This window comes from Lagopus muta, chromosome Z (genome assembly GCF_023343835.1).
Source record: "Lagopus muta isolate bLagMut1 chromosome Z, bLagMut1 primary, whole genome shotgun sequence".
Classification (NCBI taxonomy): Eukaryota; Metazoa; Chordata; class Aves; order Galliformes; family Phasianidae; genus Lagopus; species Lagopus muta.
In genome coordinates, this window is record NC_064472.1 from 73106147 (window position 1) to 73133182 (window position 27036).

Consider the following 27036-nt stretch of genomic DNA (forward strand, 5'->3'; position numbering starts at 1 on the left):
GTTAGGGAGGATGTGCTTCAACACATAAGTAAGGCTCAAAAAGAATGCTGGAGGGGTGGGAGCCTCCCTTGGTCGCTGCCAGCATTCAGGGAAGGCCCTGAGCTACCATGTGGTGATCGCCCAATGTGTTCACACACCAGTCTCGTTGGTATAAGGGCCAGATACCTGGAGTGCTAGAGTGCTTTTTTGGCCACGTAAAATGAACAGCCAGCTGTAGAGACAACAGGAGTGGGATAGGAAAGGAAAGATGAATGACTGTGGCACTGCTGGTCACAAAAAGATGGTGGTGGTGGTGATGGGCACAGAGCTGGCATTAAGTCTCTGTGGCCATCTGTACCAGCATTCAGGTGGCTGAGCAGCAATGACTAGTTAGGGCAACGACAAGAGAAATTGAGTTGGCCAACCTAACCAATGCCTTGCCATGTGCCAATTCAGTTATCATGTCTGGCACTCTGTGGTGTATCTTGCTGTTAGCCACTTGTCTCTCCTGTGTTCAGAGCTCCCCCAAGCACTTGCTGAGCTTTTGTTCACTCACATCTGCCTGATTCCATAGTGCTGTTAAGCCTGGGCTTCTTGCACAATCCCTTCTGCTGCCAGGTGCAGCCACATGAGGTGCTTGCCCAAAAGGCACAGACAACAAATGCACTCCAGAACAGCTCCACAGTGCTTGCTGCCCTTGTTTTATGAAAGCTGCAGCCTGCAGGTTGTATTCCTGTCTTGTTATTGTTGCTGCTGTTGTTGTCCTTGTGTTGTTACTAATCCCTTTCCCTGACTTGCAAAGAACTCTTGTCTTTCTAGGAACTGTAAATGTAAAAAGGTAAATAGCAATCAGAGCGTCCTCCACTCAAATTTTCAAAGGCTTTGTAAGCCAGAGAAGGCAAAGGCTTCTTGTCAGTGTCAGATGGCTGATCTGTATGAAGTAGGGAATAGAATTCGGGTTGGGTGGCTGGTTTCTGCACCCTGCCTTTGGCATGGCAAAGCATGTGTGTGCATGTGTGTGGATCAGTATGTGCTTTTTATTATGAATAGGTAGATCTCTAAGTCTCTTGCAATGAGACAGTGTCTGATTCACTTGCATGCTTTTAAAGCTCTTATTGCCAGAAAATCTCATTTATTTTTTACCTCTTACACAACTCATTTTCTCTCGTCTTTTTTTTGCTGTCATTTTGCTTTTCCTAGTGTAAGAGATGATGAATGTATAAGCAATGATGAATGTAATAAGATGGACTATTTGATGAGTATTTTGTGGGTCAGTTCACAGGTGCTGCTACTTTTTCTGGTCGTATGTTTTTTCTTATGCAGTAGTTCAAATTCATTAAGCTTCAGTTTTCTTGTTTCCTTGCTGTTTGGTTAAATACTGTGCCTTTTTACTATGCTTCCAGGCTATTGAAGGAGGGTAAGTTATTACCACATGTTTGTGGAAATAAAAGATTTTAAGACTGTCATGGTTTTTCATGGCCATTAAGTTTTCTGGTCTTGGTTCATGCCTAACACAGACCATTCTATTTTAACTGGTAATTCTCACATTAAGCCTAATAATTTGTGGATTGAAGTGCAGCTGTTCTGCGTGAACACATCCCATCATAGTATAAAGAAAGCCTGTGATAAATGAATATAACAAGATCTGTCCATTACTGATCAGGCTTAGTGTGTCATGGGAAAGTTTTGACACGGTTACATACTCTGATTTTACTTGGGGTTTTACAGGAGTAGCAGAACATAGCATGAGGCCAAGGCAGAAAGATGGGAGTTTTTCTAACATGGAAGAGTGTTTCTTCTGATAGTTATTTATAGATGTGTCATTGCTGTTGCTGCTGAATTTGTGCTTGAGATCAAATATGGATGTATGCTTTTATAGAATATACCAGAGAGTTAGCACTTCCCTGTAAGGCTTTTTGAGTGATGGATCTAACCTTGCTGGAGTTTACTAGCTGCAAATACAATAGGCCTGTTGTGAGACTAGCCTTGAAGTAGCCATACCTTCGTTTCCTCAGCCAAGCAGTTATTCTATATCTGTTTTCATGCAGATTGTTGTTTTACAAATGCTGAAAAGTTCAGGTAGCAGAAAGCAGAGCTCACTGTGTTTACTTCTCACTGGCTCAGGTAGACATGGATTCTGACAAGGAGTACAGCTGAGAAAAATCAGATTTTTCTCTTTGATTTGAATGATCATTGCTTTCATGAAACTTCAGAAATTCCTCCATGTCAGCAGCATGATTTTTACTGAATTAATACTGTTGTGCCATGCATATACATTGGGAAACAGTATATACATTTGCATTTATACATACACATACGTGTATATGTATCTATATATACATGTGTAAATTCATATTTCTGAGGAAGTTTTCAGTAAGCTTAAGTAAATGTAAAGCAATTGCACTGTACTGGTATCCTACTCAGAGCTGATTGATTCCCTTTTGGGCTGTACTATACAAGCAGGAAAATATTATAGCTAAGAAGGCAGAATTTTGATTTCCATGTGTATTAAGAGCTTTTATAGTTTATTAATACTTAACCACGCTATGGCAAAAAAGAAGGAACATAGAATAACAAGAAAAAGTCATATTACATAAATATCTGAAGTCACCAAATTCAGTAAGAAGAATCTGAGCACTGAAGTACTTTGCATGAGGTTGTATTTATATTGGTCTTAGGAACGGAAAAAGAAGAGTGGTTGGCTTTTTGGAAGAAATCTGGTCTGTGCCATCAGCTTAAATGCTACAATTCATGCATTAGGCATAAACCATCTACTGCCTAGGCTGTATTCCAGAGGTCTGCTAAGGAAAGAACAGTGCCACAATTCACTCTTCTTTTGACTACTAGCTTCCCTTACAGGAGCAATAAGCATATTTTGAACAGAGAGAATGGGGTTTCTGAGAGCCAGTTCTTTCTCAGTTTATGTAGCTTAGTGCAGGCATGTCCAACCCACAGACCAGGGGCATAAACAGACCATCACAGCTCACAGTGCAGCTGCCCCCAGCCTTGTGCTGTCATCGCTATGCACTCATTGCTCAACAACAACCAAATAGTGGTGTGCAGTTGGCACTGTCTGGGCTGAAACCAGAGCACAGAAAGGATGCAGTGCAATGCCAGTTCAAGTTATGGCAAAAAATTGTATGCACTTAGATACACTGTCTGAACACATTCCTGTGAACAAAGAATAGGCAGCCTTGCTTTCGGTTTTGATACAGGAATTTCAGAATAGGTTTCAAGATTGCTGAATAAATCATCAATTTATATTTGTAACACCATTTTCAGTTGACTGAATACATGACCTGCAAATTTTCAAATAGAATGTGTAGAGTTGCAATCAGATATTCTGCTCAGAAATCTCTCTGTTCTTGTCTCCCTCCTAGACTTGTACAAGACCTGTCTTACCAGAGAAAGATATCCCTCACTTCACAATCACACCTTATTCATGTCCTCACTTTTTAGCAGTGCGCACGTTTTGAGTAATTACTATCAAGGACAAAGTAGTAGAGGAAGAGTAAAATTTCATCAAAAATCTCTGATGAACATTGTGAGAACACACCAAGAATTGGAACCACTGCCATTGGAACAGACTGATGTCATAGTTACACCAAAACATGGTCAAATGTCCCAATAGTTCTATGGGTTTTTGCTCTCATTTCTTAATGTTAAAATATTAACAGTTAAAATAAATTTTATCACTTATGTACATTAACTGCATACTATATTTTACAAAGGCTGCTCCAAAAGCAATGCCTCCTATTTTATCATGTTGACCCGCAAAATCAGATGTGGATGTTGGTGTGGTATGGCAGTAGAGGTTGAACCTTCCCACCAGTATTCCATTTCATTCTGTTGCTGTGTGAGATGGACTTCTGGCATGAAAACGCATATGAAGTAAAGGTGTGGAATTGAATTCCTCCACGCAGAAAAAGTGGCACCCAATGACATTCATTGACACTTTCTGAGTTTTTATAGAGACCAATAGTGGTGGGTGGCACATTTCAGCAGAGGCAACAGTGATCGTGTGTCAGCTTCCCTGGAGCAGATTTTGATGAGTATGCCGTGCAAGCTCTTGTTCATCAGTGGCAAAAAGCACGTAGCTAATGGCGGTGACTATACTGAAAAATAGTGTTTTGTAGCTGAGAACGTGCTCCATCAAATAGTTACTGTGTTGACTGTAACTGCAGTTTCCGTGGAAATGAATAGGCATTACATAAATGCAGCCCAAGACAATTTCCCTTCACCCAGGCAAGCCCAAAGGTTGGGCAGCCATGGCTTAGTGAAAGCCAAAGTGAACTACAGTGGTTTACACTGACTGAAGTTTTCTCCATGGACATTTACAAAATGTTTATTTTGAGATGGTACCTGCATTCACCCAGCATCACCACATATCTACTCTTGCTTCTTCCACCTCTGTGCTTAGAAGCATTTTTTATTAGAAGTAGCTTACTCACAGTTGCACTTGAGAACGTTTGCATCACTCCCAAGAGCCCAACCAGGGTTCAGGAATTGCTGAGAAGGATGTTTGTCCTAAATATAAGTGTAGCCTTCTCTAATCAGCACTTTTCTGAAATCCCACTCTGACCATGCAGATCTTTCCACAACTGTAAGAACATCAAAAATAACACTACTCTTGAATTTTCTTGCAAAAACTTACCTTAGGTGTAGCTTGTGTCCTATTCAATGTTATTTTATTGGCATAGACATTGGTAGAGATTTGCAGTCTACTCCAAATGCAGACAGATGGAAGCAGGCATTTTGCATTGTTTTGTGTGAATTCCAACAAGGATGTTAATACTACAGTAACAGAGAACTGCTCTTCTTTTTCTGTCTCCTCCTCTCTTTTCCTTCACAGGAGGTACCCCTAAGAGTGACAGGGAATTCCATACTAAGAACCTACTGATCTAATCTCTGTTAGGAGGCAATATAACAGCTCATTTGTGAGCTAACAGTTTTCAGCTAAAAGAAAAAAGATTTGGTCCAGTAACTTGTACATAAAATGACAGCATAAGTTTGTTACATGCCGTTCATTTGCCTGTCAGCAGTCTCTGGTATATATTTATGTGAAACAGTACGCATGTTTTAATGGGCAGAAGAGAGTGATGGTGTAAAATCACCCACAAGAAAAGTTTTTCAGGCTCTAAGGTGAAGTGGCAACAGTATGCATACAGCACCTTAAAGCCTTCCTGGTAGGAACACGTTGATAACAGAGGATGTGCTGACAGGGAGTAGCAGCAAGCAGCTGTTCTGCTCCAGAGTCAGGCTCACTGTGAGCCAGGTGGTCTGGATTGCCGTCCTGCAGGCTGATGCTGTGAGTGAATAAGGCTCAAGAGGAAGAACTGAATTGCTTACTAAGTTTCTTCCTGCTAAATAAGCATAAGGTCATGTGCATTTCAGAATATAGTTTTTCACTGGAATGCAACAATTTCAAGAAAATAATTCAAATTTATTTTTGTGTTAATACTGGATACCTTATTTAGTCACTTTCCAGTGACAGAATTTTAAAGGTGGCAAAATTACATATCAAAGAATTACGTGAAGAGAAAGAAATTAATCCACCTAATGCAGGTCTTTGCTCTAATTCATACCTTTCCAAAGGAACTATTTCAAAGTACTGTGTTTACTTCTCCTAGTTTCTACTTTGGGCATCCCCAAGGAGCCCAAGTGAGGTTTCACTGGGCATGGAAATGGAAAGAAACTTAGTGCAATGGAGTGCAGCAAAGGCAAAATGTAAACAATCATTAAAGAGACAAATGGAGGAAAAAGGCAAAGAAAGCATCTGCAGGCAGGTGTAACTGTGTCAGTAATCACACACAGCTATCACCCAGCCAGTGCTGGATAGGAAGGCTTCTCTTGGGACTTGAATGTGCTATCTCCCACCACGCATTCTCACACAAGGTGTAATAGACATTTCTGCATTGTGCTGCATTTACTGTTGCTGTTTTAATTCTTTGCTATCACTCTGACTTTGCTCATGTCAGTCATTGCCTCACGTTAGATTTTTCTTTTCTTTAGTCTCAGCTTAACTCAGTCTCAGTTATTTTGTTAATAGACATAGAGAATCAGCCAAGTTTCCAATTTGTGTTTGAGTAATAGTCACAGAATACAATAAATCATTTGTCCTTATGAACTATATTGCACTGCAACAGATTCTCTATTCCAGTGCAGTTAGAGGAGCAGAAAATTTACTTAAAAGCAAATATATAATAAGGGAAATTAATTATTGTGACATTTTGAATTGGATATGAGATGAGAAATACACCTGCAAAATTGCAAATGAAAATGTAACACTGAAGACGTGTAAAGCCCTTTGTGGTGTTTTGGTTTGGTTTGGTTTTTGGTGTAGAGAAAGGAGACATTGTTATCTAATATTAAATGATGCTTCAGAAGAGCAAGTTAGCACATTGTTTTCCAAATTAAGTTTCAAAGGCTGTGTAGGTTATGAAGTCTGACTTTCTGCCTGTAAATGTAGAGTGACTGACAGACTACTGTAAAAATGCCTTTATTCAAAAGGAATCTTGGGCAGATAGCATCAAAGGTTTAAAATTCTGGGAGGGATGAAAAGAAAACCCCACTTTTACCCTGATTTTCCCTGCAGATCAATGCCTGTGTGAATTTGCCTGGGAATTATGAGCTATTTACTGTATTATGCACTGTTTTCTTTCGCTGTTTCTAAAGGCTCCTGTGGTTCCTTTCACACTCAAGATTTAGGGATATTTTTATACATGAAACGTGAATGAGTGAATGCATTGGTGGAACGCAAGGGAAAAATGCTGGTTTTAGACAGTTCTGCTCTCCCTTATTTTATCATGAGTTGGAGTATTGGTTTTATGGCATCTAAATTTATGGTTACATATTTTTCTGCCAAAGCCCACTGACATGTTCTGCATGCTCCATCAAGCTCTTTCTGTGTTTCTTCACTTGATTCACTGCTCCACAGGATATGAATCAGTCCTGAAGCATAACCCTCAATCTCTTCTTAACCAGAATAATGTACTGTGTTTTTTATTTATTTACTGTGTATGTCATCATCTAATTACGCAAACCAAAGAGTGTACGGTCTCAGTATTTGCTGTAAAACTCACGTCGGCTATTGATCAGCACAGGGCATGAAGTTTCTCTGTTGCATATGAGCAGCTTACACAGATGCTAAAGCCTGTATTCAACCAAGAACCCACTGGGGCATAGGCTAGAGGGGAAATGGCCTGCTTGGACAGTTTCTTTTTAGTAACTCATCACAGCTCCTCAGTTACAGAAAGAGGCTTGAGGAGAGGGAAAGCTCTCTCTATATTGTTTTCAGTTTGGGGCCCCTCTCTGCAAGAAAGATAGTGAGTTGCTCAATTGCATGCAGAAAAGAGAAAGCAAGACATATGTAATAGCTAAGAGAATTGGGCCTGGGCCTGTTTAGTCTGGAGAAATGGAAGCTGAGGAGAGTCCTTGTTGCTCTCTCCATCTATTCAAAAGGAGAAAAGAGGCTTTTGGTCTGTTTTCTCAGTTGACCAGTGATAGAACATGGGGAAACAATCTTAAGTTGTACCAGAGGAGGTACAGACTGGATGTTAGGAAGAGTTTCTCAGAGAGGTAGTAAGCAAGTTTTGGAACAGGCTGCTGACAGAAAGGGTGGAATCCCAATCCCTAAAGGTATTTGAGAAACATAGTTGGAGGAAGGACCTGATGATCTTGAACGTCTTTTCCAAACATAATGATTCTTTCTGTTGATGCTTTTTTGCATTTCTTTGTGCACTGGTTGAAACTGGATCCCTTAAAGCCTTTGTTTATTTTTCACAGTGTGAAGTGAAGAAGTCTCCCAGCTGAACTACTATGAGGTCAGAAGCCTTGCTGCTATATTTCACACTGCTACACTTTGCTGGGGCTGGTTTCCCAGAAGATTCTGAGCCAATCAGTATTTCGCATGGCAACTGTGAGTATAAGAGACCTTCATTTGCTTGGAAGTAATTCAAATTGACAGTATTTTGTTATGCTGCGAATAAATAACGTTTTTCCTCATCCCTCCCAGATCAACCAATTTACATTCTCAGATAATAAGAGCAAGAACTTCTTGACTTACAACAGCCGGATGGTGGGCTGTTTGATTCTCCAAAGCCATAGCCTTTTTCCTCCTCAAACAGATCCTTTTGTAGCATAATTAGACCACATATTTGTTTTACCCAGAAGCAGGCGAGGGAAACATTTTTCCCCCTCTGTTATCAAATAGTTATTCGCCTGCCCTGTGAAATTGTAGGTCTGGATAACCAGTGGCTCATCTTAGTAGCATACTAAAACAAGAGCTTTAAAAATATAATTGGTTTAGCTAGTACAAATAACCAATCTTAGTTCCTCAAAATCTGCTGTATTCCACTTCAGCATTTGGCCTTTTTGGCTAGAAATGTAGATTCTTTTATTTCTCTTTTTTCTTTTTTTCTTTTTTTTTTTTTTTTTTTAATAAGACAAAGTATCTTTTGTAACAGAAACTCTCTTCTTTCTTACCAACACTTGTTGGCAAACTCTCCAAAATTAAGGGTCACACAGACAGCTGCAAATCAGTATTGAGATGTGCTGACAAAACAGGTGGAGAGCTTTCTATGGATTTTACCATGCAAGTCAGATTTGACATAAGTGATTCTTCACATTTGCCACAGCTCAATTGCAATTACTCCAAAGAAAAGTATTCTGAAGTCCCAAAATTTGAGTTATTTTATAGGAAGCATTTAGCATGTGAGCCTGTAGAAGTGTGCTAAGAAACAGCAAGTTAGCAATTATAACTCATATTTAAATCTACTTTGGACCAGGAATTTGATTTTGACATCATTTGACATCATACTGGAACAAGGCAGAATTACTCTATAGAAAACCCTACTGAAGTTGATTTAAGGTGACCACCGGGCTCTCAGCAGCAACATTTTTACCTTCCAAATCGTTATGCTGATTGTTTGTGTGAAACATGGGAAAAATTCTCTCCAGCACAGCGTGCTGAAATGCATGTGAATGTGCAAGCCCAGCTTCTATTAGATCTGTGACTTCCTATAGAGGAAACAGAACTGAATAGAGAAGAACCTGAAAGTTAGAAGTTGGCATTTTGCACGTCTTGGTCAGAAACGTTGGGCTTCTGAACGTAAATCCTGGCTGGACTCTATTAATATGTTTCCCAAAGAGTTCTCAGCATCTGATTTACAGAGTTTCTCACACATGATGTTCTCAAGTGCTCTGCCAAAGCTGTACTGCCAAAGTCAGTGCTTCAACCAAACTTGACAGAGAGAATACTTTTAGAGGACAGTAACTGAAAAACACCAATTGAGTTTCTGAAGAATCAGGCTCCCTCAAATAGCTGCAGTTTTCTGGGAAAACATATTGATGGGGAAAAGGCTCGTGTATGGCTTGATGTTAGTCAGATCTTTGTAAGGATTAAGCACTACACAGGCTACTCAGACAGTCTGGATTCTCTCTTCTTGCACATGTTCAAAAGCTGCCTGGATGTGGTCCTGGGCAACCAGCTCTGGTAACTCTGTTTGAACAGGCAATTAGACCAAATGGCCTTCAAGGGTCCCTCAGCCAGTCTGTGCTTCTGTGAATATACAGAGGTGGCACTTCTGTATTATGATGTTGTTCATCAGAGATTTATTGTCCTCTTGTCTTTGAATTTACCTGCATAGCTCCCTAGTTGGTGCATCTAGACATCATGATCATGCATTCATTTGCAACCTAACTGCAAAGTGGCTCTTGGTCAAAAATATTCACTATTATTGTAGAGAGAGACTAAATGCTTGTGCTGATAAGTAAAAGGGGGAAGAAGCTGGCATGATGATAGCGTAAGATCAATAGAAGGCTTCCAGTCAGTACTGTTGTTCAGTTTCCAGAAGAACTGCAGTATCAGACTGGTTGCCAAAATAATATGCAGTGACTTTTAATTTTAAAGAAGTTTGAGTAGTGGTTACCCATAGTTTCTCAGAAATCCCCGCAGCTGCTTTACAGTATCAGTCCAGTCCTGTCGGAAACCCACTGAGCTGACAGTTCGAACCACTCAGAGCCAAGTCTTTTGCTTTAACCACTACTAATCCAGTCACTGTGATGATTGATGGGCCACTGTAAAACTGCTTTGTCCTGCTAGATACACTTTGGCAGCCAGGAGCCAGCATTTAAAGTCTGCAAGCCGTGAAAGAAAAACTGTGAGAAAGTGCCGTGTACCTCTGTGCCAACAGCTCTAGAGCAGCTTTACATTCTAAAGAAATTCACAGTTCTTGTCTTCTAAAAAATGACTTTCTCCTTTGCAGCCTTAGCCCTCTGTGCAAGTACCTTCCCGCCCTAGGCTGTGATGCCGGGGGAGAAGAGAAACCACAGATTTCAGCCGTTGCCATGTTAGCATGTGATTCTGTTTTGTCCTTTGCTTTTTCTCTGGAACCTTGTTCTTCTTCACTTCCCACAGATACAAGACAGTATCCGGTGTTTGTGGGTCACAAGCCGGGACGGAACACCACGCAGAGGCACCGGCTGGACATCCAGCTGGTCACGGTCATGAACAGAACCCTCTACATTGCTGCTAGGTCAGTAGTCCTCTGCTTCACCACTCCTCACTTGCTTTGCACAGAGCGGGAGAGAGAAGAGGAAGGATATTCTGAGTTTTCCTCTGCTGGGCATGTTATTCTTAGGATTTTCTCACACTCATACAGAGGTTTGCAGGCTCTTAGTAAGATGTATTGGACACCTTGTTAGCCAGTCAGCTGAGGCTCAGTTCTGTGAGAAACTGAGCCATCCCTTTCAGGACTTCCTTCCCATTGCTCCACCTCCATTTGAGCCTGGGAAGAGAGAATTTGCAAGACTGGTGCCATGGAGGAGAGAATTCTTCTTCATTCTGTAATTTCACTTGTGCACACAATTAGTTATATGTTTTAGAGAATGATTCTGTTAGTGCACAAATGCATGTTTGAATAAGAGTCGTTAAACTTTAATGTTGCTAGTTTAGGCTTATTTTCAGTACCACAAAGCAGCAACAAAAAGTTGGGGGTGGAGAAGAAACACATTTTTGCTGCTGTTCTATTGATGTACTCAGAAAGGTTAACTGAATTTGGTGTTTTGGATTTTTTTGGACTGCTGCTCTGTGCGGATACAAATACCTCTTTATATAAATTGCATGTCAAGCCACTCATTTAGCTAGTGTAGCTCAGCATAGCACGACCAGCTTCGGTGGCACTACACTGATTTATACAGCTGCCTGCCTGGCACAGACCCAACAGTAACTTCCTCTCCACTCCTGTTGTTAGCAAAGGAGGCTGACAATCTCCAAGTGGGAACTACCTGATGGAAACAGGATGAATTCAGGAAGGGCCAAGATTAGCAAGGGTCAGAAGCCCAGCTCAGGTGCTCTTGGACCCAGATCCTGTTTGGGAAAGCTGCCCCTCCAGGAGAACCTTATTTCCTCTCATTTTTTCTGGTCCTTCTGCTCCTCAGAAACGTGCAGCCTTCTGTGAGCTACAGAAGGCCAGGCTGTTTCTGCAGATGGGAGAGGTGGTGGGTGGGATGGCTGGGGGTGAGGGAACAGCTGCTGAACAGGCAGCCCCTCACCACTAGCCTGTCCTCAGAGCCCCGAGTAAGGTCCAGGAGCTGTCTGTTGTTCATCAAGCAGTTCCTTCCCATTTTCTGGGCGATCAGATGTGGCCTGTGGTAGAGAGTAATTCCTGTGTACAGCAGCCAAGTCACTGGTGCTCTTTTTACATGGTCGTTTCTTTGGCTGCTTGAAAACTGCACTGTTAACTGCTCACCTACAGGCTAAATACAGCTTCCTCAGGCTTCTCACAAACTTCACTTTACATTTCATCCATGTGCCAGAATTTGGGGCTGTAGCTTAATACCATGCCCTGCTGGCTTCCTTGCAGTTTCCCCTACTATATCATTTATTCCACAAAGCAACAGCAAGAGATAGGGATTTGAAACCAAAGTGTTGAAGAGTTTGAGGTTTTTAAGCAGAGAACACTTTTTTCTTTTTTTCTGATTACTGCCAGTTTGTTTTCCGTTGTTCTCAACACTGCTTTTTTCCTGGTGTCCCCAGACAGGCCGTCACACTGCTCCCTTCTCCCAGAGGCGACCAGGATCAACCCCTTGTTTTCTCCTTGCATTCAATCCTGGCAAAGTGTGTAGGTCGAATACCACAGCTGGCTGTAGGACACAGGACCGTGGTTCCTCTCCTCCAAGAGGGATTCAGGTTCACTTTGCAGTGGAGTGCTGACCCCACTGTGAGGCCCCAGCTCAGGGCATGGCGTTTCTGCCGCTTCCAGTGTGATAACAAGCACACAAGGGCAGAGAGTGGGCTGAAAGTGTTTGGAAGGTGGTGGCAGGATTTCCTCCTTTTCAAGGCTGATTTCGCTTTGCTTTCCTTGTTTGTTTTCCTTTAAATGAGGAAATCATTCGCCGGCAGAAGGTGGTAAATCTGCTTTAGTGGATTTTGCCCTGCTGTACTCATAGTTTGTTCCCAGAATGAAAGATTGATGCAATTAGAGTTGCACTGCCCAAGCAACCAGCTTTACAGCAAGAAAACACACATAAGCATTTTGGTATATGAAACTGTTGCACAGGTTATATAAAAAATGAAAATACAGGGAAGGAGAATATGTGTATTGGTGTACATTTATGCACTCTTACACATTCTGTAGCTATGCATTTGTATAACACATTTTACCTTAATGAGAATGCTCTTGTACTCCTTGGGCCTTCTGACCTACAAAAAATCATGAGGATGTAGTCTCTTTTGTACTTAAACACGCACAAAAAAATCCTACATTTTTTTCCTTTGGTACTCAGGCACCCTTTGGTACGTTATTTTCCCTCTCCACATGCTACTGAATAAAATCTCTGCTGGGCTGAGAAACTTGTGTGATTTAAGTTAAAATTCTAAGGTAATTTTCATCTGAAGTTATAAACTTCAGAAAATGAATCATCTTTTGATAGTGTGAATGAGGGTTTACAACTGCAATATTGGATTTCTTTCAGAGGCAGTAATACAACTAGAGATTGCATACATACAAAGGTTGAAGCAAGCATGTACACAATCAAAGGTGTTTCTCGAAGAGTTTGATAGCAAGATAATTGCAGCTAACATAAGTCCCTTAGATATCATACCAGGTCTTGCTTTCATACCATTTTTTCACTCGTCAAAATATAGTCATTATAAATTTACATTTGTACCATTATCTGAAAAGCAGTCAAAACAAACTGCTACACATTGACAGTTTTTGTTTTGGTGTTTCTGTTGTTGTGGACTTTTTTTTTTTTTTTTTTTTCCTTGTTTATTTGCTTGTTTTAGAAAGCATAGCTTTGCTTTGCAGGCAGCCTCCTCCAGGAGGACAGACTCGGGTGGAACTTTATTTCTGACTGACTGAGACAGAGAGTAATTTCTGTCTGTTTGTCACTTCTGTCATATGGGTGTGCGACTTCTGTGTTGACTGCTCTGAAGTATAATTCTGTGTCACCTTGGAAAGGCTTTACTTCATATTATCAGACAGAGATAAATTAACACGAGTCAACCAGAGTTCCTGAAACCATGTTGGTTTGCAGCTGGGATGCCTGAGGTACAGTCTGTATACGAGCAGCTGTTTTCTTTTTTTCTCATGGGAAGGCTAACATCTTGCCATCTCTCACACATTCACAAATACGAGCTTTTTTTGCCATGCCACCTCCTCCCACTGCCGTGTGCGGTGGCCGCTTTTGTCCACTTTATCTGTCATCCTTCATGTGTGTGTACGAAAGAGTTGACTGAGCCTGTGGAGCATCGGGACGGCTCCCTCCTCATTTGCTGTTACACATTTTCTGAGTGGCCAAGGGTCATCCACAGCCGGTGGCATTATTTAAATTCCCTTCCTCTGCAAGTCCATGCCATGGCAACAAAACTCAGTTCTGCTGACTGGAGGTGGGAAAAACGGAAGCTCTAGGATTAGGTCAATTTGTGTTAGAATAACTTAATTAGCAACGAGCTGTACACATACCACAGCTAGTAGATAGCAGGATTTGGGCAGCAGTGGGAAAAAGAGAGCAAGGACAATCCTGTATTGTCTGTGGCTGGAGAACCTTCCCCACCATCTCATAGCACTTTGCTTCTCTGCTGGCATTGTCAGCAGCTTTATTTCAAATGCAGCATGAGAAAGTAATAGGTAATTTGCCTGATACTGACCCTCCTTTTGATGATCCCACAACTTAGCATATGATTTTCCTTTCAGCTGTTTCTTAAACCAGAAAGTAAGCCCCCTGGGAGATGTTTTATGGAGCATGGAGCTAAGCAACTCGAGCCTCTTTTTGAATACCCCAACTGTATTTTTAATTGTCCTGTTTCAAAAGAAAAAATCATAGCCCATGTAAACTAAGACTGATCATTACAATCAAGAGCTGTGCTGGAAGAATGTTTTTAGAAATCCAGCAGCACCTAATTTGCAATTCAAGAGACTTTGTTCCCACTTTTATCTAGTAGGAGTAACAGCATCAGAGATGTACATTAAAAGGGAGCTGTGTGCTAGTCTGTGAAGCTGATACCACACTAATAGGTAATTTTAGTCCAGCCCTGACCACTGCTATGTCAGTGAAATCATAATAATAATAAACTGAGGCATTAAAGTCATCTTGAAAGAAAATGACAGTTCTGTTTTTTCAGAGTCTGGAGGAGCAGAAAACCCACAGCTCCTCAGTTTGGCATCTTATGCAGCAAATAACTTCAAGTGTCATAGCAGGCAGGAGGTTTTTAAAAGCAGGTTCCCTGCAACTATGCTGCCTCTTTTCTCCATGCGAGGGAAGTGTTGCTAATTCTTGTGATGGCAGTGTTTTGTGTTTGCTTTGCTTGAGAGATAGCACTATTTACACAAAACCCAAAAAAGTGAAGCCAGGCTTAACAGCTGAAATTTCCAAAATGGAAGCATTCTGTATGCTGCTCTCTGCAGACTCCTATGTAGACCTCTCACGTGCCACAGATCTCCATCTGCATAGCTTCCTGCATTCTCAAAAAAAGTCAATGCTGTTTCACAAAAAAACAACAACAACAAAAAAGTGATGCTCAGTATTCTTCTCTCTTCATTCCCAATTTCATGTGGCTGTTAGTATGGTGCTGTGGGTTGTGCTTTTTTTTAGTCTCCATATAGAAATGTCTGCGTTCTCAGCTTACCAGGAGAGGATGTTTAAAAATATCTCTATACCTGAGTGACTGAGTCTATTTATTCTTTCCTAAGAGAAATTGGCAGCTAATTATAAGGAGAAGCATGCTCTGAGAAAAACACTCTGAGGAAAGTAAATGCAAGCAAGAAATGTGGATTTTGTTGAGAGGAGCATTTTACAGTTTGGTTTGGCTATTGGTATGTGAAGAGAGGACTCCTGGGAAGAGCTGTGTGGCTGTCAGCCTTTTGGCTAGCATATTGTCAGCCAAATTATCACATCTGAAATTAGAAAAAAACAAAATAAAACAAAAAACAAAAAATTAACCTTTTTTTTAACCCTGAATGGCTAAATATTGCACAGTGAGTGCTAGCCCAGAATGGTGACAAAGGCTGTCACAGGTTGCATCTGAGTTCAGATACAGAAAAAACGTCTGCATTCTGGCATTAGTTCTAAGTCCCATTGAGCAGAAATTATAAAATTATATAAGGCTCATCTTCCATCCAAAATTTTAATTATTCATATAATCCATTTCGGGAAATAATCTTGCTTTGAAGTATTGTAAAATTTCCTTTTTTTTTTTTTGTTCTTTTTTCTTAAAGAAAGGAAATACAGTTTATATATGGAAGTGCTTTTCTGGGAGAAACAGGTAATGCTGTCAGTAATGTTCCCTGGTAAGACCTGTGATCCTTTTTTGAAAGGATTATGGATTATCTTGTCAAGTAGGTCTCCTCATGGAAAATGAATGGTTTTACTACACCTTTTGACTCTGCATTCATTTGCTTTTGTTTACAGGGACCATATTTATACAGTTGATATGGACACATCATATACAGAAGAAATTTATTTTAGCAAAGTAAGTAGTTTTTATCATCTTCCAGAAACAGAAGGCAATGGTCCAAAAGTAACTGCTTTTTATTTTATCATATTGGCCCACAATGTCAAAGATGGTGGTGGTGTAGGAGTAGAGGCTGGACCTCCCCACCAATATTCACAGAATCACAGAATGGCCAGGGTTGGAAGGGACCTCAAGGATCATGAATCTCCAACCCCCCTGCCACGTGCATATTCCATTATATTTAATATTCCATATGCCATTATTATTATATTCCATCCCATGTTGTTGCCATTTGACAAATCGCAGCAGAGGGGAACTCTAACAGAATGGCGTCTGATATGGAATTGTGTGAAGAGCAAGGGTGTGGAATTGAATTCCTCCATGCAGAAAAAATAGCACCCGTTGGCATTCATCAGCACTTGCTGAACATTAATGGAGACCAAACAGTGGATGTCAGCACAGTGAGGTGGAGGATGGAGTGTTTCAGCAATGGCAAACAGGGACATGAAAGATAAGCCATGTTCTAGATAGCCACGTGCAGCTGTCAAGCCACAAAATGAAGAGTGTCTTCATCATCTAATTGATGTGAATCACTTACTGCTGATGACTGTGTTGACAAAAAGTGTTTCGTAGCAGAGAATTTGCTCTATCAAACAGTTTTATTGTGCTCTTTGTATCTGTTGTTCCCATGGAAAAAATAGGAGGCATTACTTTAGGAGCAACCTACATATAATGGCTATACTATTCCAGTTACGTACACTGAAGCTTTCATCATGAAAAGCAAACACTATTAACATATTTGCACAGAAATTTGTAAATAAATCTGTAAATAAGATCTTACCATAGCAGCACTTTGTAGATGTATCCACATTATCTCCATGGCAAGATGAATTCAAATTAAGAAGAGCTTTATCTGCATTACTGCATTGCAAATTAGCATAAATTTTCTAGAAATAATCTCCCTTCAGCTCCTCCTCACATAGTGTAATAAGTGACAGACATAGCCTTTGGTCCAGCAGAAGACCATATCAGTTTGGCCAATGCATAGATTCCACCATAGGAGAGGAGAATTTGTTGATACATCTATGAAAGGTGCTGAATATTAGCTTATGTCTTGTTGCTTTTCAAAAAAGGGAGGTCATAGGCTTGTTATGGAAATAAAAGCAATACTGTTCTTACATTCATGCTCATTTATTCAGCTTGGGGCCCTTAGTGAATGGAGGGTGACTCAGTGTACTACTAGGAAATATTGTCAGAAGAAGTGTAGTGTCTGAGGTGTTACTGCTATCTTAAGCCACATTTTAAATAAATATTTATTATCATTAATCAACCTACCACATTAAACCATTTATTGAATTCATTGGAAAAAAGAAAAGAAGGAGGTTGGCATTTTTTGAATTTACCTGAAAGCATTCCAGAGAAAGAATGCTGGTAGATGAAATCAGCAGTATCTTGATAAACAGAGCACTCCCTCAGACTGCTAGCTAACTTGAAATGGTAGAATTGCCTTCACTATAATTTCTTTGCTAATGTGAAATGTCCTGGAATAGATACTCCACTTAGATTCCAATCAGGATATACAGTCCATAAATGTTTATTTTGATTTGTGCAATAGTATTAAATTAAAAGAAAAGAGCATATAGTGTTTTTGGAAAAGTACTTATAAGTTTTAGCCTATTGCAAAATTGTTGCCTTAGGATTTAAAAGAAGAAAAATAAAAGGGAGAGGTTTCTGGTTTAATGAATAGATAGCAACACAAAATTAAGTGAATGGTTCACATCACTGATCTTTCATTGTTACGGCAAATTAATCACGGAGAAAGGGTGCAGAATGCTTTTAATGAGTATATGTTCAACAGCTAGTCTCCCCCAGGGGACTTCTACTTCTGAAATCAAATGCAACAACCTCTGGGCTCTAATTGATTTCTTTCTTGATCCTTGCAGAAACTGACGTGGAAATCTAGACAAGCTGATGTAGACACATGCAGAATGAAGGGAAAACATAAGGTAGGCAATTTTCATTTCTTTTGCATCTGCCACTTTAGTTTAGTTGCTTCACTACTATCTCAGGCTGCTGTCTGTGATGTGGAATGGATCATGCCATTCACTTCTTTGCTAGTAATTGCTTTTTCCATCAGCCCAGTGAAGGCTTTAATTTGCAAAAAAATAGTTTACTTTTAATGTGATAAAGCATTACGACAGGAGACACAGCAACATCCCAAAAAGCTTAGAGCACTGGAGGTTTTGAACATCATGCCATGTGTAGTGTTTTAGGTTAACACCATCTCAAGAGCTAAGTGCTGTGGTCCATCCTCCTGTAGGGGCTTACAGAAAAGTTTATATGACGTGTCAGTGTGTATAGAGGGAGGACTGTTTCTCACACTAGTCTTCCCTTAGTGTAACACACAACTAACATGCGTGAGGTCAGAGTTAGATGTTGATTCTGATTCTTCGTAGAGCTTCCCCTGCTTGTTCCAGCTGCTTCATGCAGATACACTGAGACTGTTTTACAGCAGCACAGGTGAGATGATCAGATTTTTCACTCCTGAGTAAAGCAACAGTGTTCAAACAAAATTCTAAGTGAACAGCAAAATCTGAACTGCAACATGGAAATCATATCCTCAGTTCTTTGTAATCATTTTTAACCACCAGAATAGAAATAAATTGCATCTCACTCATTGTCAGTAAAACACAGTTGAAATAAAGCCTAGAATGTCACAGTAACTTCCAGCCAATTTCATTTTAGACTTGACAGTGAAAGATCACACTGAAAAAATAAAACCAGACACCCAAGCAAAGTAACTTAAATACTTTCTGTTGTCTTTCTTCAGGATGAATGTCATAATTTCATTAAGGTTCTCCTAAAAAGAAATGAAGATACTCTGTTTATCTGTGGAACAAATGCATTCAACCCTTCTTGCAGGAACTACAAGGTATGTGATCTGTTAGTGAGATTTCATTTGTGACCTTTCCTTCTGTTGGATTTATTGTGACAGTGCTGGCACAGCATGAAGTGTGTTGTTCAGCAGTACATCTTTCAACTCCGTAGCCCATCTATTCAAATATTTCCCATTTTTTTAGGCTTGCAGCAATCCTATGTCATACAGCCTTCATCAGCGGATGTCTTTGGAGTAGCTGTGAAATTAGTTCAGTTAGGCCTTGGTATCTGGGCTCTGCTTTTTCAGGCACTGCAATATCCCACAGGTTATTTCTTATCCTTCAGGAAAAAGAAAATTCAGCTTCACTAGTGCTGCTTCTGACAAAACCACAGCAGAGAATTCTTATTCTCTTCAGTGCTGTCAAAGTGAAAAACAGCATAAAGACATTAACACTGAGGAAAACAGTTTCCGTAGTGGTATTCACTGTGAATGCTTTTTCTGCAGTGCTGATTTACTTTGTTTAGCCACTGTATTGTCTATAGTCTAGGAAGTGCATTGGAGAAGTTCAGCATAGTCTTTTATTTCAGTCTCTAGAGGAAGAACCAGATTTATTCACGTACGAGCTTGCATCACGCATCTGGTACAGGTAGCTGATGTTCTTGAAACCTCTGCCTCTTTTCTTCTTCCTCTCCTTGCATCTTGCTCCTAATGTGCAACTAGGTTTCCTGGCTTCAGTGTGATATTCAGTTTTATTGTTTCATTTTATTGTTTCATGGCCCCTGCTCAAGCTGCTTTTGCTAGAAAGCTGATTTTTAAAACAAATGCAGATTTCGTTGGCGTAAATGGCTCTCCTGACCCCTGCTGCAGGTGTTTCATTCCTCATGACACATGGCCCCTTCAGGATTCCTCACCTGTCGCTGAGCTGCCTCGTACCCAGGCAGTCAGAGGAAGTCACCTTGACACCTCCTCAGGCTTTTCCTCTGTTACTGGGTTACAGAGAGAGATCACTAAAGTTGGGCCTAACAGAGAACAGGGCTATCCTTCCACGCACAAAGTGGAAGTGTAGACCAGCCTGCAGTACAAGGCTCAGTATAGGGAAGGCTGCACAGAACTGCATTTCCCCTCCCTATCATCTGTAGTGTTTTCCATCCTCAAGGAAGCACAACTAATTCCCTTCACAATGGATTTGAACAGAAAAGGCACATGACAGAAAACGAATGCTGACAGATCATCCACCAGAGGACTTAGGTGCTGTAACACTCAACCTAGAAGCTGGTGGGAGTAGCTGATGCTGCCAGATGGGTTATTTTTCATGCTCTGTGAATCTGTACTGTGTGTGGTTCGCATAGCGTGAGCTCATCATGTTCCTTGACTATGCTAGGGAGATGTTTATTCCCAAAATACTGCTGTATAAGAATCTTAAGCAGGTAAGAGCTGTACCTTTCCCATAAAGCTTGCTAAACCCTCTTGAACTTACTGTAAAGTTGATCTGTGTATTTGTATAATTACCAGTGCTTGGGGTGAATTTGTCTCCCAGGAGTTACACTTAAGCCTTAGATTTTACAATTTCTGCACAGATTAATTCTTGCCTGATGGTAAGAGGATTTCTCCATAACACAGCCTCAACTGATGCTTGGAGGGCATCCTTCTGAATATGAAGAGGCACTGCTTTTGTGACTAGACCAGAAGAATCTCCGGACTTTGGGGGGAGAAATGCACACACACATAATTGTCCTAGTGTTGTTTCTTCTGACTGCTATGGCTTGCAGTCTTTTGCTGTGTATAAAAGCGCTTCTGTTGGATCACTGTTGAGGATATATTTTGAACCCATGCCAGAACCACAGACCACGTAGCCTGCTGCAGTTCAACAGGAAGCTTGTGTGTAGATAAAATATTGACTGAAGACTTTTGTAAAATGTGTGTAAAAAGTGAGAGTGATTAGGCCTGAGAGAGTGCCTGACTTACTGGATGCACATTTTTCAGCCTGATTTTGTTTAACGCTGTGTTTTTTGTCGTGTCCTTCGTTCATAGCCAGAAGGGCAGTTGCAGAAAGGGCTTTGCTCCCTGCCCAGAAATGAAGCTACCATTAACCTGGTCCTGGGTAAGAAGTCTTGCTCCCGTATCTGAGGAGCTCCCTTTTGTTTTTCAGGTGGATACACTGGAGTTCCTGGGTGATGAGTTCAGTGGAATGGCCAGGTGCCCCTACGATGCAAAGCATGCCAACGTTGCATTGTTCGCGGGTAAAGAAGAATGACTGAAATAATCTCTTTTGCTTTCCTTCCTGCAGCCCAGGCTTGCCATTGAGTCCAAATGCCAAGGTAGCAGATAGGGAGTGGATAATGACTAAAAATAAGGGCCATAAGGAACTCACACGCACAGGAAGCCTTGCCTTGTCTGGGACTGGCTTCACTACCACAAACAGCATTGCGTGAAGCCTCAGTTTCTTGGTTCGGTATTTCAGTATTTCCTGGAGTCATAATAATACAATGCCAGACCAGAGTGAGGCACCATTTCTGACTGCATCCTGCTTCTGTGAAGGGCAAGGGCAGGGCTTATGTGAACTTTGATGAGGAAGAGACAGGATATGCTGTTTAACAACTCTAAAGTTACTTCTATTAGTGCAAACCATTCTGATCTTCTCTTACATTCGGCTGTACAATTAGATGATAAAGATAATACAGAAGCCACCTGTGATAATGTCACAGTCCTTTTCAGTAGGTGTACTGCAAGCAGGGCTTGGGTACCTGGAAGTACTTTAGCAATTCCTCCCAAAATGTTGAGGTGTAGGAGTTTGAACATACGGAGCCACTAAAGATCATGTCCATGGCATAACTGCTGCATTAGCTGCTACTGCATTTGAGCTGGCATGGTCTGCTTTACAAAGGAGAGATTTTATAGCTGGTTGTAAAAAAATTATTTGCTCCCTCTATGGTATATAGTGGGTCCTTTTGTTTTAAAGCAATGGTGGTCATGATGATGGTGATACTGTGTAGTTTCTTAATTGCAGTTGGAAGATCATAAAACTGGAAATCCTTTGATTATAGGTGATTTGTAACCCACAGAGAAAGAGGCACACCTTCAAAACAAGATGCATCCCAAGTGTCTCAGATTGCTGTCTTTGGGGCAGTCTGAGTCAGCTGTCAGGCATGCCTTATTCACTACATTGGCCAGAAAAGGCATTTATAACCAATGTAATGCAAACATTTCTCTACATGCAGCTGAACCGGGTGAGATGAGTCCCATCCTGTGGCTGTAGAAGTCCTCACATTATTTGAAAATAGTATTTTTAATAGAAATAAATTCTCTAGCTCTTAGGATGATTCGGTCTGAAAATGGTAGTGTCACGATAAATTCTTACCAAATATACCCTGTAAGTCTCCTAGCTTCATAAAATTGGTTTGATATAGCATACATACTGATCTGTGTGATAACTTTTCAGAGTGCAGAGGAACGCTGTTTCAGAGCAGTTTAGGGCACAAATCCAGCTCATCTGAGTCTGCTGGGAACGCTTACAAGAATATGGCTCTTCTTGCAGCTTGTAGCTATTTTAGCTGATATGTGTGAATTGTAATTAGTCACATGGTCTCCTGCAACTTGTCACGAAAAAAAATAAACGTGTGATTGTATTAACATGAGTTCAGACATCCACAGCTAAGCAATTCAGCTTTTTATACTATTTTAAATTGTTTTTAGTATCTGCCTTTATTTCCTTTTTCTTCCAAGCCCTGCTAAAAAAAAAAAAAAAAAAAAAAAAAAAAAAAGGCTGTTATTAAATGATGATTGGAATTGCAGGGTGAGAACAAGCAGAAAAGTCTTGCTAGCAAAAACCAGTCATGATTTTTAAATCCCAAGCTGAAATTAAACATTGACTGTAGGTGCAGTGAGAAGAGCTTCTTATCACAAGGGACTCTCTGCACATGCACTAAGCACCATCAAGGCCCCAGGAAACCTTAGATGTGTGCTGTTCTGATATTCTGTAGACACAACAGAGATTCAAGCTGCTGGCCTCATGCCCTGGCACTTGTTCTCCTACCAGCTGCCATGGTTCCAAGGCCTGCCTTGTAAGGGGAAACAGTACCAGGTTATCATGACCTGTGAACAGTTCTGACCATCAGTATCAATTTAAACTGCAGATAAAGCTCATGCATTTACCTTCAGATAGTTTTGTATCTTATGATTGTCCTTGGGGTTCCAGTCTGTAGTCCCCTTCTTACCATTAGTCCTCCAGCATTGTTTAAGAGAGAGAAATTGATAAATCGTGTTGAAATGACCTAAGACACCATTTTAGAAGAGAAGCATGGACAGGCAGTCCTACTTCATTTCATCGCATCTCTGCTTTGCCTTAGCTCCCTGCACACCACTGAATTTTTAACTAGTGATCTTTGGCCCAGAAGTACTCACAGAGTGAAAAACTCAAATAAGTGCGAGTTAGCTGGCAATCCCCAAGACCTGTCTGCTTTTCTCTCCTGGTTAAAACTAATTTCTGTTGAGGTTTCTCCATATTTATTTTGCTCACATGCACAGACGGAATTTATGAGCACTGAGCTAGAGACATTTGCGGATAAATTGGATAGGGCAGATCAGTATGTCTTAGCTAAGCTGGTGAAGAGCTGCTTCATGAGGTTTCTTCTCCCACAACACACCTCTGTTTAAAAATTTATGTTCAATCCCATTTACCTATTTGGATTCTTTCACGTCAGTTTTCTTAAAGAAGATTCTCGTTTGATTACTGAGCAAAAGTAATTATTCCTGTCAAGTATTCCTGTCACTCCCCACCCTGTTTCTTCTTTTCTTCCTCCCCAGAGGGAAAGCTGTATTCTGCCACAGTGACTGACTTCCTAGCAATAGATGCAGTCATATACCGGAGCCTTGGAGAAAGCCCAACTCTGCGGACAGTGAAACATGACTCAAAGTGGTTGAAAGGTAGATAAACAAACAAAACAAGGAAAAGCCGCATCTCTGATGACAGTCCTGGATTCCTGAAAGAGGAGCTAAATAGCATCTCTTACACTGATCTATTTATCTGTTTTTCCTCTTCTCCCCACCCCAAGCTATCGGACTTGACATAAAATGAGAGCGTAGTAGACCTGAATATAGTCTAAAGAGCTTTCCAAGCTGAAGTCATCAATTTACAGCTGTTGGATGCAAAGGCTGGAATTTTCAGGGCTCAGTGTGCTTGGTGAACTCAGACTGTGTCTGCAGCACTCCCTTCCCTGACAGCATATTAGGTACCAGTCTGGGCTTCGTGAAGGATGGAGAACTTGTCCTGCAACATTAAGATTCGTCAGTGAAAAATAAAATTATAGGAATATTGCACAAAGCCTTCCTTTTATATTCCCTAGGTACTGTGCAGCTGCCATTGAATTAGGCAATGTGTGCTCTAAATGCCCTCATTGTTAAGAATGGTGCTGTTTAGCTTCACGTAGGCGTTATGAATAGTTAACATTTAGAGTGATCTTAACAGTGAGTAAAGCCATAGTTTGAAGGCTTTTTCTGCATGCAGAAATGTTTTGCCAGGTGTTGACATTAGCAGTCCCACTTTGCTTGTTGCTGCAGACATGTATGAGCAGAAACACTAACATGGCTTGTTCCCTCCACATACAGCCTGCAGGCCATAAAGAGCTGTGTTTGAAGCCCCAGGCATGCACTACACACTGCCTCTTCTCCTTTCTTTGCCCACCATGCTGTGCAGATGTGCAGTGGCAAACACTTGACAGCCTTGCAGTTGTTTTCTGCAGGCTGGCCCCCAATGGTGCTGCATCCCAAGCAGGAGCTCCTCTCAGTTCTGCAAACTAGACAGGCTTGCCTCACGTGGGGTTTAAATTTTCAGCACTTAATGTGAATGCTTCTTTCTGCACACATAGTGCTTGCATGCTATATGCTGCACATGGAATGTCTTGTCTTTTTCCTAGAACCATACTTTGTCCAGGCAGTGGACTACGGCAATTATATTTACTTCTTCTTCCGGGAAATAGCAGTGGAGTACAACAGCATGGGAAAGGTAAGGGTGAAAACATTGCCTCAGATGACTTAGTGACATTCAGGAGGAGAAAAACATATGCTATTCTTGGACTGGTGCTATTAGGAATGACCTTGAAATGAAAACCATAAATCATGATGACAGGGTCATCATTTTGAGAAGTTTCCTATTGCTCAAGCCAAAAGGTGGGCAGGAGTGAAACATCGCACTGTCTTGAAAGGAAACAGGGTGGTTTCTGACAGTGGTGACTTAGGCTGGAATCTCTTTTCCCAGTCACAAAAAGCACAAGGCAAATGTGCTACCTTCAGTGTGCTTTAAAATGGCTTCTAAAGCAAGGCAGTATTTGTCTTTAAGAAATCTAAATTTGAGTAATCGAAGGGAGAAATTTTGTGGTCTGCCATTCTTCAAAAAATAATTAAACATTTACTGCATTTTTGTGAATTTCACAATAGGTTTCTGACTAAGCAGTCAGAAAAACTGACCAAGGTCAGAAAGGTGAAGGGGAGGAATAAAAGCCCAGCAAGATTTGCATAGCTTTTAAGTGCTGAAAATACCAGAGTCGGAGCAGGCAGTGTGGGTTGCAGAGACTGTGAATATAAAATGTGCTATTGTTTGGGGAAATAGAAAGCTAAGCAGTCTGTATGGAAATGAGTTTTATTTGGGTTGAGAACAGATCTCTTGAAGGATTTATGGCTGTGTATTAAATGCCACAGCCTTATCATTTATAACATGCTGTTCCAAAGCTGAATTTTCTCAGTTTCTTATTGCCACAGATTATGGAAACATGGGATTAAATTAAGCACCTTGCTGTGTCGTTTCAAATGTTTCAAATGCAGAATTCCTACAGTCTTTGAGTTAAACATTTCATTTTCACTAATATTCTTGCTATACTGCTTCCAGGTAGTTTTCCCGAGGGTGGCTCAGGTTTGCAAAAATGATATGGGAGGATCTCAGAGAGTGCTGGAAAAACAGTGGACTTCCTTCCTCAAGGCTCGTTTGAACTGCTCAGTTCCGGGTGATTCACACTTCTACTTCAACATACTGCAGGCAGTTACAGATGTTATCCATTTCAATGGCCGGGATGTTGTTTTAGCAACCTTCTCCACTCCATATAACAGGTAATAGAAGCAATAATCTTTTGTTTCCTTTACGTTTTGCTTTTCATTGCAGTTTCTTCTTACTCTATAAAGATCCAAGAAGCGATTGCTCATACAATGTAATTATTATGTACCATGCACTTACCAATAGTTTGTGTTTCATTTTAAGATACCCTGGCATTGCTTACTACATTTTATATCTGATAATTTAGAACAGCTTTCAAACATTTACTATCTGGACGTGTTCCTTGGACATTTTCTTTACGTGAGAATAATTCAGACCAGCTGCCAAGAAGTTTTGCAGAGCGTAAGTCTCAGAATGTTAATACAAAGAGAAAATACAGTTTTCCTTTCTTGCGAAGAGAGGACTGGGTCTGTCTCATTTGCAGCCTATTTCTGTGTGTTTCCTGGATCCCTATTGGCTCTTGTATTCTCCCCTGGGAGAGCCACGGACCTTAGCCTTGTTGCAGGCTGCAGAGGAAGTTCTCCAGATCAGAACAGGAGAAGCAGAGGCAGGATAGAGCTTCAAAGTGTGTCAATTCCTTCTCTGACAATTTATTTTCATAGAGGGATGTCTTGAACTCCTCACACTTAGCCAGCCAGTCTTACTAGTTTTTACCTCCCTGGAGCTGCACCCATGATGTTTTTTTTGAGAGCAAGAGGGAAGGAGGAGCTCTGCTAAACAAAAAGACTATTCCTTTTGCTCACCACATCAGCATGTCTTCATGCTGCAGAATTGACACTCAGGAGTCCCAACCTTGCTTAAGCAGAGCCGTAACACAGCAAAGAGGTACCAGGGAGGGGAGTAATTCCTCAAGCACCTGTGTTTCATTGTACATGTGGTTTCCAAATGCTTCAGTTCACATGTTAAGAATTTATTGCTGTTATACATTATATGTGTTTCTCCAGAAGTTATTATAGTAGTAACTATCTTAATTATCAAGGTCTCATGGAGAAGTTAGAAAAGCATTCATAGTCTAATTAAAAGATATATTGCTGATTCACAGGGTAATGCTTGAGCTGAAAGGGGAATTTTATTGCTGAAATTCATCTAGTTTTACTGCACACTTGCCACCTTTTGTCAAAGCCTGGCCATAGTAAGATCATGCACAAAGCTGAATTCAAATGAGAGTAAGCCTAGCCCTCC

General features: G+C 40.8%; 1 protein-coding gene across 5 annotated transcripts in view; it reads left to right on the forward strand.

The window, feature by feature from the left end:
• SEMA6A (semaphorin 6A) overlaps positions 1-27036 on the forward strand; it is a 113562-nt gene that overhangs the window by 42408 nt on the left and 44118 nt on the right. For all 5 annotated transcript variants that reach the window (XM_048932079.1, XM_048932082.1, XM_048932083.1 and 2 more), the window contains exons 2-10: positions 7765-7897; positions 10397-10514; positions 15892-15952; positions 17878-17940; positions 18765-18866; positions 20962-21052; positions 23616-23735; positions 24725-24813; positions 25693-25910. In XM_048932079.1, the coding sequence (XP_048788036.1) occupies positions 7798-7897; positions 10397-10514; positions 15892-15952; positions 17878-17940; positions 18765-18866; positions 20962-21052; positions 23616-23735; positions 24725-24813; positions 25693-25910 (962 nt within the window). In that variant the 5' untranslated portion in view covers positions 7765-7797. The remainder of the gene's footprint in view (positions 1-7764; positions 7898-10396; positions 10515-15891; positions 15953-17877; positions 17941-18764; positions 18867-20961; positions 21053-23615; positions 23736-24724; positions 24814-25692; positions 25911-27036) is intronic.